Source organism: Cyprinus carpio, chromosome B13 (genome assembly GCF_018340385.1).
Source record: "Cyprinus carpio isolate SPL01 chromosome B13, ASM1834038v1, whole genome shotgun sequence".
Taxonomy (NCBI): domain Eukaryota; kingdom Metazoa; phylum Chordata; class Actinopteri; order Cypriniformes; family Cyprinidae; genus Cyprinus; species Cyprinus carpio.
In genome coordinates, this window is record NC_056609.1 from 3648421 (window position 1) to 3663523 (window position 15103).

Consider the following 15103-nt stretch of genomic DNA (forward strand, 5'->3'; position numbering starts at 1 on the left):
TTTCAGTTTCTTTACAAAAATCATGATTATTTAATTAACAATTTAATTACATTTTCATAATCCTTAAGCCATAACCTATTTCCCTTAACATATGACACAGAAACACTCTATGTTGACAACAAGTTTGTAGACTATTGTAAATATTAGGGCCAGCTGCCCTAAACTCAAATTGGTTCTTGGCACTTTTAGGAGAAATTGATTATTAGATTAAAAATAAGATTTAAGAATTATGAAGGAGCAAAGTAAATAATAGACTCAGGGGCTGTTTACATGACACCGTAAGGGTTAGTGTAAGGGTTAAAGGGATAGTACACCAAAAAATCCCCCTCATGTCGGTCCAAACCCGTAAGACTTTGTTCATCTTCGGAACACAAATTAAGATATTTTTTATGAAATGCGAGAGCTTTCTGACCCACCATAGACAACAAGGGAAGGCACAGAAAGGCAGTAAGGATATTGATAAAATAGTCCATGTGATCAGTGGATCAAATATTATAATTTTTATTTATTTATTTTGAAGCTACAAAAATACTTTCTGCGCACAAAGAAAATAAAAATAACTTTATTCAACAATTCCTTTCTTCCCTGTCACTGTCCACCATAATTCACAAAATTACCATGACGCATCTGATCTTAATTTGTGTTCAGAAGATGAATGATGGTCTTACAGGTTTCGAATAAAATATAATTTTTCTATATATATATATATATTTATTATTATTATTATTATTATTATTATTATTATTATTATTATTATTATTATTATTATGCTCTAAACAATGTAATGTCATTAAAAAAAAAAAATCATGAAACTTTTTTTTTCTGGGTCTCCGGAGGCTATGATGCTTTCTAAAGCCAGATTAAAATATATCTATCAGAATTAGTACCCAGAAACACAACTTTTTCTAATATCTTTGCATTTAAAGGTAGATTAGAAAAATGAAAATAATAATAATAGTAATAGTTATAGTAATAAAAAGAAGAAGGTTACAAGGGAGATAAACTCTTTCCACATGCATCATACAGTGAATGGATAAAAACAGTAATGATAGAAGCAGGTCACAGGTAACATTGTAGGGATGTCTCTAGGAAAATGTGAGCTGGAGGACTAAGAATGGCATATCAAATTGAATAGAAAAGAAAATTGGATTTATTATAATTTTTGTTAATATTTGAGAAATATTTATTCCTAGCTGCTCTCATAGCTCTCTGGAGTTTCGATAACATATGAAATCTGAAATTTGTCCCATTTCCATTTACGTTCTGCACTTCTGCACTAATAAACACAACAGACAGTGTAATTATTACTCCAGGAAGATGATGATTTTTCAGGTTTAGATGTCCAAGGAGTCATTGAGTTCATAATAGTTATGCAAATAGAAATAAAAAGTGCTCATGTTTTGTTATAACGTGTTACCAGACACTCTGTAACAACTCACTGTTACTGGTTTATCAAGCAGCTAATTTTCTCCAAATCTCTCATCGGTCTATTCTGATTGATCAACACAGTTTCAATGATGAGTCATTATCTACCCTAAACCCAGGATAGAGTGGATGAGTGAATGTGGTCTGGACTGTGTGGATGAGGATCATTGTGTCAGAGATGCTGTAGAAGGACAGAGTCCCTGCACTGTGATCCACATACACTCCTATTCTACTGCTGATGGGCTTTACAGGAAGTTCAGTCCATGTATTATTGTGTACAAATGAATTAATGGTGGGAGAGTGGCAAAAACACCAGGACTGATCAATATTTCCAAATCCACATTGATCCACTGATTCCAAATCCACACAGGAGGAGCATCCCTTCCTCCTGATGCTCTTATATGACACTGATATAAACACAAACCCACTCCACTCAATCTCCCAGTAACAGCGTCCACCCACATTCTCTCTACACAACACCTGCTGCCAATAATCAAATCTCTCTGGGTGATCAGGATATAGCTGTTCTGAGTAAATGTAACTGCAAGTGTTAGTGTAAGTAATCGCTCTGTTGCTCTCAGACAGACAGATGCATCGATTCACTGTGTTAAGATCCAGAATGAGCTGACGGTAATCTGATGGAGATAAAACACATCAGAAACAAGGATTACAAATCCGTTTGATATTTTCATGTAGTTGAACTCTACATGTTCAGTGTATCATCAGTGTCTCAGTACAGATGACCAGATATCCTGTGCAAATCATCATTTACATCATCAATCGTAAAAGGATTAACTCTTCTCTTTTACCATCTACAGAATGAACATCAACACAACAAATACATTTTTCTTCCTATTTTCTTAAGCCCTGTTCAAACCCCCAGAGATACACAGTAACAAAGCAACATGATCCCATTTATTTACTATGGAGAAATGGTGCCTTCCAGTGTCATGAGACAGAAAGACCACTGGAAATAGAACTGACAACCAATAAGAGTTAGGGTATATTATCAGCACAATATCAGAATCGGCTGATAAAGACTTAAAATATAATAATTGGCATTGGCCTAATATATATACCCGAGGTCAATTTACATTCCAGGGCATGTCAGTTTTGGGGACACACATCCTGTTGAGGCAGGGGCTAAGGCACTAAGAATAGGGACCCCATCCACAAGTAGTGGAGTCCATATGGCAGAGGTATGACAAAGCAGAAGTGAGCTCACTGTCACCTCTGCTTCATGGCTGGATGACATGGCACAGATGTGGCCAAGGTTTCATCTGTAAACCTTACTTTTGGATTGCTGAACTCCTAGGAGGTCTAGCTAGGGGTTTGCCAAGAGAGAGTCCACTTGCTTCAGCCCAAGTCTGGTTCTCAATTCTGATATCTCTCCTGAAAAGCACTCCCTTGGAGATTCCTGTCCAGTGGGACCTTCTGTCCCAAGTTCAGGGGACATTCTATATCCCACAGTTGGAGATTTGGAAACCTTTGGTCTGGCCCCTAAGGGATATGAGGTTGTAGATTCCAGTATTTCAACCGAGGTTGTTGAGACAATCCTGAGTGCCAGAGCTCCATCCACTAGGAAACGGTATGCCCTAAACTGGCAATGCTTTGTGTTATGGTTTGAACATCACCTGAAACCAGTTCACTGCCCGGTTGGTACAATGCTGGAGTATGCCTTTCTGTCAGCCTGGCTCCAGCCACTCTGAAGGTATTTTCTGCTAGCCAGATAACTTTGGATGGAGTTTTGGGAGGCACCTTTTGGCGTCTTAGCTCTTGCATGGTGGCAGACAGCTGAGGCCTATCTGCCAGTCACGAACATTGGCCCGAAGGAAACTAGCAGAAGCTCCATTTGAGCCTTTGGAATTTAATTAAGTGAAGACGGTGACTCTTAAAGTAGCTCTTCTTTTAGCATTGACCACACACAAAAGATTAGGAGACCTGCAGGCTCTGTCAGTAGCCCTCTTGCTTAGATTTGGCTCTTGGAATAGTCAAAGCTACAAGCAGGTCAGTATTTATCAGGGTTGGCATTAAACTCTGCAGAACCGTGGCTCTCCAGGACCAAAGCTGGGCAGCCCTGATCTATGTCCACTGCCCAGGCTCAGCTCTTGGTCTGTTTTGGTGGTCACAACTGGGGTATTGTGGTCACTAAGTAGCACCTTTCACACTGGATCACAGACCCCATCACTCTCTCCTATGAGGCATGTGGGGTGGCTTTGCTTATAGGAATCAGGGCCCACTCCACTAACAGCACTGTGTCTTCCAAGCATCTGGCCAGGGTTGCACCTTTGCAAGAAGTTTGTGCTATGGCAGGCTAATCATCTCCACACACTTTCATCAGGTTTTACAGTTTGGATGTGGATTCAGATCCTGGTCCTGATCCAGGCCCTGAGGTCCAGGGGTTGATCCAGGTCCTGTATGCACTCAACAATTATCTATGCCAGAGTTTCACAGCCTTGTGGGGCAGGCAACCTCCTTTGGCTTAGCACCTTCGGTATTAACATTCCCATTGTCTCAATGCCATGACATAGCATCAAAGTACCTATTCAAAAGGAAATGTCTCAGGTTATGTATGTAACCTGGTTCCTGAGAAGGGAACAAGATGCTGTGTTGCTTTTGTCATGCCTGTGTGTCTCGGTCAGAAAATTAAAATCTTTTAACATGCATTGCTACATCATCATGTCATTTTCAGCTAACTGGAAATTGCCATGTGTACTCACCTGCTTCAGTGCCATGACACAGTGTCTCATTCTGGTTCTTAAACCAGAGACACTCGATATGGGTAACACTTTACAATAAGGTTGTATTAGTTAATGTTAGTTAATGCATTAGTTAACATTAACTAACAATGAACTATGCATCTGTTCAACATTACTTAATCTTTGTTCATGTTAACTTATTCATATACTAATGTATTAGTTAATACGTTAGTTAACATGAACTAACAATGAACAACTCCACTCTTCAGGATTACTTAATGTTAACTTACACATTTACTAATGCATCTCTTCACATTAACAGATTAACTAGTTGATGTGGTTAATGCATTAGTTAAAATGAACAAAAAATTAACAACGCAAAACAAACAGAATAATATAAGTTTAATTTCTAGTCATATTAGAATCTTAGTTTTACCAGGAATTTATATAATTTGTGACTGGATTTTCTAAAGACATGTCTACATGAGCAGTCAACCAGTAGCATTACAGTGACAGCACTAGAAATGCCTGACATTCAACGAGTCTTTGGTGTTGTAAAAACAGCTTTAGTGACTTACATTGTAGAAGGTCGTTTCTGGTCCTAGAAACTAGGTTGGTAAATGTGACTGTGGAAATCAACAGACATGAAAAGTGTAATTCTCAAGTCAAGAGAAAATTATCTCTGCATCCATTCCTAAGCCATTTCTAATATGTTGTTCTACCTCTGTCTGAGATATTTTTGAGCTCCTCTTTGCAAAAATCCTCCAGTTTGTCTCTCATCTGACGGGCAGATTCTCTCAGGCCATCAAAAGAGAAGAGAGAAGTGAAGGGAATGTTGGGTACTTCTGTTGATTCAGGAGGTGGTGAAAGAGCCTGGAAACTCTACAGGAAACAGAAATCAAATCTCGTCAACTCAAATCTGAATGATAAAGCATCTAGCAACAACATAAATGTCCATATAAAAGTACATTTATGGACATACAGAGGATTTTATAAATATTAGGTGCAAAATCTGAACTAGGGGTTTGAGAGCATGTCCCACAGAAAATGTTTGATTATCCTGATCTACATATGCACATTTAAAGATTTTCGTAGGGAACAAATGTGATAACATTTACTTTAAAACCATACTACTCTTTTCATTTTGTTTGTGCCATGAATGTATTGCTACTTTTGCGTCACTAAGCTTACATTAAAATGTCTTGCTTTGGTCTGCACTCACGAAGTGTTCTGTTCGTTATGCTAAACTTTACTAAAACTCAAACTAAATATATAAAAACTATATAAAATAACTAAATGGTTAATATTGTAATCATCATTGTCTGATGGAGGGAACGGAGACATTGTGTTGAAATACCAACACTAATTGTTTTTCTTTAGAGCCCTAAGCCAGTGCAGTCAGCAGTACTGTCTTTAGAGATAGGTACAGGTCCTTCTCAAAAAATTAGCATATTGTGAAAAAGTTCATTATTTTCCATAATGTAATGATAAAAATTAAACTTTCATATATTTTAGATTCGTTGCACACCAACTGAAATATTTCAGGTCTTTTATTGTTTTAATACTGATGATTTTGGCATACAGCTCATGAAAAACCCAAAATTCTTATCTCAAAAAATTAGCAGCATATCCTGAAAAGGTTCTCTAAACGAGCTATTAACCTAATCATCTATTTCAACTAATTAACTCTAAACACCTGCAAAAAGATTCCTGAGGCTTTTTAAAAACTCCCAGCCTGGTTCATTACTCAAAACCGCAATCATGGGTAAGACTGCCGACCTGACTGCTGTCCAGAAGGCCATCATTGACACCCTCAAGCGAGAGGGTAAGACACAGAAAGAAATTTCTGAACGAAATCCTGGGAAATACAGTTCCCAGACTGCTTTATCAAGGCACCTCAGTGAGAAGTCTGTGGGAAGGAAAAAGTGTGGCAAAAAACGCTGCACAACGTGAAGAGGTGACCGGACCCTGAGGAAGATTGTGGAGAAGGACCGATTCCAGACGTTGGGGGACCTGCGGAAGCAGTAGACTGAGTCTGGAGTAGAAACATCCAGAGCCACCGTGCACAGGCGTGTGCTTTTGAACCAGAAACAGCGGCAGAAGCGCCTGACCTGGGCTACAGAGAAGCAGCACTGGACTGTTGCTCAGTGGTCCAAAGTACTTTTTTCGGATGAAAGCAAATTTTGCATGTCATTCGGAAATCAAGGTGCCAGAGTCTGGAGGAAGACTGGGGAGAAGCAAATGCCAAAATGCCTGAAGTCCAGTGTCAAGTACCCACAGTCAGTGATGGTCTGGGGTGCCATTTCAGCTGCTGGTGTTGGTCCACAGTGTTTTATCAAGGGCAGGGTCAATGCAGCTAGCTATCAGGAGATTTTGAAGCACTTAATGCTTCCATCTGCTGAAAAGCTTTATGGAGATGAAGATTTCGTTTTTCAGCACGACCTGGCACCTGCTCACAGTGCCAAAACCACTGGTAAATGGTTTACTGACCATGGTATTACTGTGCTCAATTGGCCTGCCAACTCTCCTGACCTGAACCTGAATAGAGAATCTGTGGGATATTGTGAAGAGAAAGTTGAGAGACACAAGACCCAACACTGTGGATGAGCTTAAGGCCGCTATCGAAGCATCCTGGGCCTCCATAACACCTCAGCAGTGCCACAGGCTGATTGCCTCCATGCCACGCCGCATTGAAGCAGTCATTTCTGCAAAAGGATTCCCGACCAAGTATTGAGTGCATAACTGAAAATAATTATTTGAAGGTTGACTTTTTATGTATTAAAAACACTTTTCTTTTATTGGTCGGATGAAATATGCTAATTTTTTGAGATAGGAATTTGGGGTTTTCATGAGCTGTATGCCAAAATCATCAGTATTAAAACAATAAAAGACCTGAAATATTTCAGTTGGTGTGCAATGAATCTAAAATATATGAAAGTTTAATTTTTATCATTACATTATGGAAAATAATGAACTTTTTCACAATATGCTAATTTTTTGAGAAGGACCTGTATTTTAGCTCCACTGCCTGCAGCAGCTCTAAGGGTCCTCCCCATAAATGCCTGGAGATGACCAAGAGAAGATTCCAAGAGGGTACCAGGTGAGGGCAGGGAGGATTTAGCTTCAGACTTACTACAGACTTATCGCCACTGCATTATGACGTGCGGGCGATAGTGGCAACATGCACCTTCAGGGTGGAGGGAGATAGCCTTTGCTCCAACCCTTCCTGCAGGAAGAAAAAAAAAAAACCTGACTGGACATCTCTGGGGGTCCTCTTTAAAGCGTAGAAGTGCCTTGTACAGGGCGCTCTCGCTGAAGTGATGGTGTTGACTAAAGCTGGTGGTAGATCACCTAAAACCTCTGCATCCCATCCAGAAACCACACATGGAGGTTTCAGAGGTCTGGATGCGGGTGGCAAAGGGTGCCCAGTCTCTGAAAAAGCAGATCCTTCCTCAGAGGAATCTGCCAGGGAGGGGCTGATGTGAGGAGCATCAGTTTTGGAAACCAGCTTCTGTTGGGACAGTACGGTGCAACTAGCAAGACCTGCTCCTCGTCCTCCCTGACCTTGGACTATGAGCAGCACGATTGAGCTCTCCCTGGATGTGAATGGCATGAAGCAACCTCAGATGCTTATGACTCCAAAGGAGGAGATGGCAGGAGAGTTGTGACTTGCAGCAGGACTGTAGACCACCTTGAGGATTGATGTACGCAACGGCCGCAGTGTTGTCTGTCTGGACCAGTACTTACTTGTCGTGTAGCAACGACTTAAAGTGATACAGAGTAAGCCATACTGCTAGCAATTCGAGGCACTACACTACAGCCTAGGTCCTGTCCAGGAAACCAATGCTGCATGCCCATTGCACATGGTGCTCCAGCCGACGACAGAGGCATCCATTGAGACAACAACAACCTGCCTAGACACTTGCATTAGAAGAACTCCTACCCATGGAAAAGCAAGGTACAGCCAAGGGCTGAAGGTCTGGCAGCAGGACTGGGTAACTGTGACCCAGTATGTGTATATATATATATATATATATATATATATATATATATATATATATATATATATATATATATATATTTTTTTTTTTTTTTTTTTTTTTTTTTTTTTTTTCACGCACGTGAAGCTGCACCAGAACAATCATACAACCTATTTGGCAGTCTCATATGAAGCAAACTGAGCAATGTGACTGTGGCTGTGGATGCCATGTGCCCCAGGAGCCCCCAAAACTGTTTCAGTGGAGCCACTTTCCTGCCTTTAAATGAATTTGGGCAGTTCAGAATTGACTTGGCATGCTCAGCTGGAAGGCGTGGTGTCAGGTTGACAGAGTCCAACTCCATAAAGAGAAAAGAGATCCTCTACACAGGGGAGGGTTTGCTCTTTTCCCAGTTGACCCGAAGCCCCAAATGGCTGAGGTGTTTGAACACCAGGTCCCTGAGTTTGCATAACTGCCCTCGACTGGGCCAGTATGAGCCAGTCGTCAAGATAATTGAGAATGTGAATGCCTCTTTCCCTTATAAGAACTAGGGCTGCCTTCACAATTTTTGTGAAGACCCGAGGTGACAGGGACAGTCCCAAGTGGAGAAACTTGTACTGATATGCACTTCTCTTGAACTCAAAGCAGAGAAACAGCATGTGCCAAGGGAGAATTGAGACATGAAAGTATGTGTCCTTCAGGTCAATTGCTATGAACCAGTCGTGAGGACGAATGCACTGGGGAATGTCTCTCTGAATTAATATTTTGAACAGGAGCTTGTGTAAGCCCAGTTCAGGATGCATAGTTTCAGGATTGATCCTTAGGTAATGAAGTATGGGCTGTAAAACCCTGACTTCATGTTGGCAGGAGGGACTGGCTCTATTTCGTCCTTTGCCAGCAGGACTGTGAACTCTGTCCATAAAACAGGAGCATCTTTGTCCAGCACAGAGGTATACAGAATGCCCCTGAACTTGGGATATGATTTTGCGACCCTTTTTTCTGCCGGTGCAACCAATTTTTGTGAACGGTCGCACTGGTCGCAATAATAAGGTTGTCTGGAGATCTAGTGAGAATCATTCAAATTCTGCACAGAAATCTTGCTGAAAAGCACTGACATACGTCAGGAAACCAGAAGCGGTAACACTAACTGTAACCATGGTGTTGTGGTAGAAATAGTCGAATTCATTATATCATTCATTTCATGGTTTGTACAACCTTTTGAGAGAGAAATTTAAGCAATTTTCAATGACTTTCAAGCATTTCACACAACTATTTCCAGCACTTTAAAGCTCTAAAATGATCCAGTTTGAATGTTATTTTTAATGGAATGAACAAAATATAGCCTAGTTTGTGGTAAACAAACACTTATGTAAAAAAAAAACATCAAATCACAATTATAACCAGTAGACATAAGCAAAGGAGCACATACTGGCTTATTATTCATTGATTTCTACCTTTTCTTTATATTTGGAATTATAAAATCACTATTATAAAATATCAAATCATCAAGAAATCAGATTTAGTCAGAATTTTACACTTTTTGTGTATGAAGTAAGAAAAGTCACAAACTTTTCTTCAATTTGCTATTAAATCACATAATCACTGAAGTTGGTCAGTTCCATATGCTAGAAAAATAATGGTACACTTTTTATAGTTGTATTGGAATGAGGAACAATTTTTTCATTGATCTTTTGGTATGTGAGAGGTCTTTGTACCATTAAAACGTCCTGCAAGTTTCATAGCTTAAGACGTCCTCCCCATTATAAAACAAGCCATTTATTTAATCAAGCTCTAAATACAGCTCGTTCTGGATCCACGGTGCGAAGTGACGTCACGGTGCGAAGTGACGTTCCAACCATTTGCATATGACCGCCTCCAGCACAAGACAACTACGCTCATTTCGTATCGTTGTCGCGCCGCGCGCCTCACAAGTGTTCAGTCGACGGACAGCGAGTGGGTCTGTGTACAGAAAAATTACAATGCCACGCAGTATGGCGTTATTTCCCTGTCAAATGTCGAGAACGCATTATTGTAGCGCGAAAGTACATTAATATAATGTGCGAGCGCGAATCTCTCTGCTCGCGCGCGGAATAAAATGTGCGGGAACTGGGCGCGCGCTCTCAGATACACGTTGCTCTTGTAAGAATTTTCTCTGGGCTCGCTCAGAGAGTATGCCTGCACTTAAACCGTGTTCAGCGTGTATGTTCTTAGACTGTGTCCCGTGCATTCGCGCATGGCCAAGTACTCTTCTCTTCGAACTCTTTCTCTTTGCTCTTGGCATAAACGCTGTCAAAACGGCAACAACCAATCAGAAATAGGCTTCAACGACTGACCAATGAAAACGCGACATCGTACATGGAATCACCCGCTACTAAACAGTTACGCTCAATCCGCAAATGTTCTGGCTGGGGGTGTTAATAATTGATCCATAGGCACTGTCGTTAGCCAATCATAACAGTGGGTGTTAACACTGAACTCTTAAAGGGAAAACAACCCAAAAACAGACTGTTTGAATCAAAGGATGAGAAACAGGGTGGGAAAATGTCATAATTCACTACATTTTAAAAGTTTTTTTTTAAAAAAACTATAGTAATACTATAATTGCACCTAGGGGACCATAATAATAGAATAAAAAAACCCATGTCATGACCCCTTTAAGAGTGGAAGATATATATTTTCTGCATATAAAAATTAGATTTTGCACCTGTTACTGTTGTAAATAAAAGTAAATTTTGTATGCATCTTAACTCAAGCTTAGTGCTTTACTGACAAATCTGTATAAACAATAAACAAAAGGACATGAAATATTATTAGTAATTAATTATTATTATTATTAGTATTAATTAGTATTATTGCAAAACAATAGTAATTTTATGATTAAATGATCTTTATTTTGAATACCCCCACACTTCAACCCCCAACGCTACCAAATCTGTACGCCACCATCTGTAGAACTTACTGTAGTGGCGCTGGTGCCACTGCTCTCAAATGTTAGTCTGGAGCCCTGCCACAGTAAGGCAGCAAGGTGGAGCACAGGGACCCGACCCAACCAGGAAGGCCCAGCATCCCAGAGTGGGGTCTGAGCATGCAGTGTAACACTTACCTATAGCATCCTCAACTTGCACTCCACTGAGCACTGGAGATAGGAGGGGGATGAGAGTGGCAAGGCATAGCATCATACACTGCCATCCATGCCCTCTTGGGACCCAGAGATAGAGGAAATTACTAGCTGCACTAGTCTGGCCCTCCTCCGGGGGAAAATCAGCTCCCTCTGTCTCTGGGTCACCCATCTCAGGAGTGCAGTTTTACCCACCGCTTGGAGGATTAACCAGTGGGTGAGATGGGTGGCATCAACTTCCTTTGTGGGGTTCGATGTCACGGTTGAGCTGACTGTGCCGGATAAAAAAACAAAAACAAAAAAAACAATTTGCTGCAGAGGTCAGGCGCCCTTGGTGGCAAGCAGACTGAGGGCCAGTCCAAATGTTTTGGTAACATGTCAGGGCATGCCCTTGATAGCCTTGGCCTGCTTTTAGACTGTAGAGAACTGCTGCGCACAATCATCAATAGCGTCGCCAAAAAGGCCACCTTGTGAGATGGGAGCATCGAGAAAGCAGACTTTAACAACATCTTACAACTTTGCAAGGTTTAACCAGGGGGCGCTTGGACCACCAAGATGGACATCGTGTGGCCTAAGGGATGCCATCAACCCCGACTCAGAACTACCCTTGTGCTGTAGCGTGGTAGACTTGTAGGCTAGCCATCGCATGCAGGGATGAGATGGCCTGTCCATCAGCACGGCAAGCCTTAGCAACTAGAGCTGCTCTTATCTTACAGGTGCTGGTCGGGACTTGCAGTTTACACCACCAGGTGGCAGCACTTTGTGGCATGCACCGCAACTGCACACTCCACTTGGGAAATCTCTACATACCCCCTTACCGCCCACCATCAAAGGTAGTAAGACAGGAAAATCTTTTGAGGCAGATTTTGCCATGTATGGCCTACCATACTGGCACTAACTTCCATACTGCCCTCTGTACTGACAAAAGATTTTTATTCACCTCCATGAAGAAAGGTGCAGTGTGAAGCAAGTTGATTGCCTTGTCGCCCTGCACCCCCAGAAACCAATCTACCAGACGCGATCACTCTGAACCAACTCTAAATCCGATGCAACAGAAGGAAACACCACAGAAGCATGAACCTCAGCATCATCTTTATACCCGAAACCTAACAGCCCTCTCTCCAATGCAGCAATCCGACATCTGGTTCTCATCTAGAGCACCAAATGACGCAATGGGTTGCTGTGACCACCCACACAACATTCTGAGGAGAAAGAGGTCAACAGGATTTTGCCAGTGAGAAAAAAAAAAAAAAGTAAAAATGCCCCCCTCCACCCCTCAAATTAAAAATAAATCCCCTCTTACAAGAGTCACCTAAGAGAGGAATTCCCCCATTTTCAAAAATGAAATTCAGGTCCTGAATAAATGTCTTAAAATCCTGATTGGAGTATCACTATAAATAATTCTACATGATAAAAATAAGGCTTTAAAAAGATGGATATCGGTGATCATATCGGCAGATACTGCTTTCTGTGATCGACGAACAGTGATCAGCTTCAAAAATCCTGATCGGAGCACCCTTAGCCGACATGGTCATGTTCCCAAGTGAACATGAACTACCCATGAACGCAGTCCCAGCATGCTTAAGCCCAGGCTTGTGAGACAGAGATCTTGGCCATCAGATAAGGACAGGAAACGACCACATCCAGAAACACACGAGTGGAAAGACTTGTTGAAAAAGAAAATGGCACATCACCCATGAACTCTTTCAGAGGAATGTTCTATTATGAAAAAAGTGCTGAAGCACCCAGGGGAGGTTGTGGCATAACCACAGCTCTTGTGATCTGCAGCATGCACCAAATCTTCTCAGGAAGAGCTGCAGAAGCCCTGGAACGCAACCCCCACTGACGCGGTCACACCAAAACTCATTCTGTACGATACTCTTCCATAATAGCAAGCAGAAGTGCTGTGCTCTGAAGCGAAAAGCTGAATGTGCGATTGCACTTGTTCTTCGTTTTATACCCGCTATGCAAATTTCGCACGCCAATGGGCATTGATTTGTTTTGTTAAACTCGAAGGTGATAGGGTTCTGAGGCGAGTTCTCAGGCCAAATTCATCAGCCTTTCTGACGTAATGTTGAACGTGACTGACTCAAAAGGAACTCAGTTTGGTACTCGCTTGCTGTCTGAGCTGTGGCTTTTTGTGTGCATGTGCACAGACAGAATCTATCACAGTTCGCAAGAACCGCACTGAAAACTCTTTTGAGATATCTTATGCTTGAATGGCTTAAAACACTAATGTTTAAACTGACAACACTTAAAACATGTGAGAATGCTCAACTTTCTTGAGGAAGCAGCACTGGCCCGATCGTTCAGCCCCTGCTACCTGGTGTAAGTGTGGATGGTGTGTGCCGATGCCCACAATGTCACAGTCCACCTGCTGTCAGAAGGCTGATCTGGACCATGTATTGTGTGGTCACTCTTGCATCACCATGTTTCGCAAACTTGCGAACCCTGGATCACAAAACCAGTCATAAGGGTCAATTCTTTTATATAAGATTTAATAAAATAAATAAGCTTCCCATTGATGTATGGTTTGTTAGGATAGGACAATATTTGACCGAGATACAACAATTTGATACAAAAATCTGGAATCTGAGGGTGCAAAATTTTTTAAAAAAAATAAAATATTGAGAAGATTGTTTTCAAGCTTGCCCAAATTAAGTTCTTAGCAATGCAAATTACTAATCAAAATTAAGTTTTGATATACTTATGGGATAAAATATCTTCATGGAACATGATCTTTACTTAATGTCCTAATGATTTTTGGCATAAAAGAAAAAAGATAATCTTGACCCATACAATGTATTACTGGCTATTGCTACAAATATACCTGTGCTACTTATGACTGTTTTTGTGCTCCAGGATCACATTTAGCATACAGTGCATACTTAACACAGCTGAAAACCAAAAGAGGTCGAACAAATTTAGAGTGATGTGGGCAGAATACTTGCTGTGCATGAGTATTTTAGCAGCAGAGTTTTGAATATATTGCAATCTAACAATGGAGCAGGCAGGCAAACCTATAAATAAGAGCATTGCAATAATCAAGACGGGATATGGTAAAAGTATGGATGACTGTTTTGGCGTCTTTGACTGATGACGAAGCTGGGCTGGGCAAGGCAACGTAATTGAAAGAATGCTGATTTGGGGACAGAGTTGATATGAACCTGAAAGGAGAGAGAGGAATCTAAAGTCTCAACTGTTCAAATCTTCCTGGAGACAATTGGTAGCAATAGTTCTACAATCTATTTACAATGCAACACTGCAGAGCTCAGCTTCAAACCTTGATCAAACTCACCTACATGTAACATTCCAGTAGTTCTGTAGATCTTGATTAGATTGTGTTAGTGTTTGTGAAATTCATTTTATCTTCCTGAAGAAACAGAGAACTGTTTCCTAAGACAAATCCAGTTCCTGAAGTCCCTCAACAGTTCTCGCTAAAGGATCTCACTGAAGTCCACTAGATCTTTGTTACCTTCAGGAACTGGGTGTGATCCTGTGTGTGTGAAAGCTGCTCCAGCTCAGCGTCTCTCCTCCTCAGAACATTGATCTCCTGCTCCAGTTGTTCCAGTCCTCCTTCAGCTCGACTAAATGCAGCCTGTTCCTGATCTCTGATCCGCTGTATAAACTCAGAACGGCATCTCTCAATGAAGCAGATGAGCTCAGAGAAGTTCTGCTCACTTTCCTCGACTGCTGTCTGTGCAGAGCCCTGTTAGGACACACAAAACAAACAAACAGTGGTTTCAGAGAGACTGAAAGAGGAGAGTCCTAACTGAGACTTTTCAAACTCACCTTATAAGACTCCACAGCCTCTCTCAGCTGCTGAAGATCTTTCTCTCTCTGCTGAATTCTCTTCCAGAAGGACCTCTGCATTATCTTTATCT

The 15103-nt window shown here is 41.2% G+C and overlaps 1 protein-coding gene across 1 annotated transcript; it reads right to left on the reverse strand.

The window, feature by feature from the left end:
- Positions 1-1225: 1225 nt before the first annotated feature.
- On the reverse strand, positions 1226-15103 carry LOC122139487 (tripartite motif-containing protein 16-like). Its single transcript, XM_042737611.1, has 5 exons — positions 15012-15103; positions 14695-14928; positions 4847-5006; positions 4703-4750; positions 1226-2060 (listed from the first exon to the last, which is right to left on the reverse strand). The coding sequence occupies exons 1-5, from the start codon at positions 15090-15092 to the stop codon at positions 1501-1503; spliced, it is 1083 nt and encodes a 360-aa protein (XP_042593545.1). The 5' UTR covers positions 15093-15103; the 3' UTR covers positions 1226-1500.

Excerpts from the sequence above, each read along its gene's own strand:
- LOC122139487 (XM_042737611.1), bottom strand. The coding sequence starts at position 15,092 with ATGCAGAGGTCCTTCTGGAAGAGAATTCAGCAGAGAGAGAAAGATCTT. Across the intron at positions 4,751-4,846 it reads CAAAAATATCTCAGACAGAG|TCACATTTACCAACCTAGTT; the intron begins GTAGAACAACAT and ends TGATTTCCACAG. Across the intron at positions 2,061-4,702 it reads CAGAAACGACCTTCTACAAT|ATTACCGTCAGCTCATTCTG; the intron begins GTAAGTCACTAA and ends TATCTCCATCAG.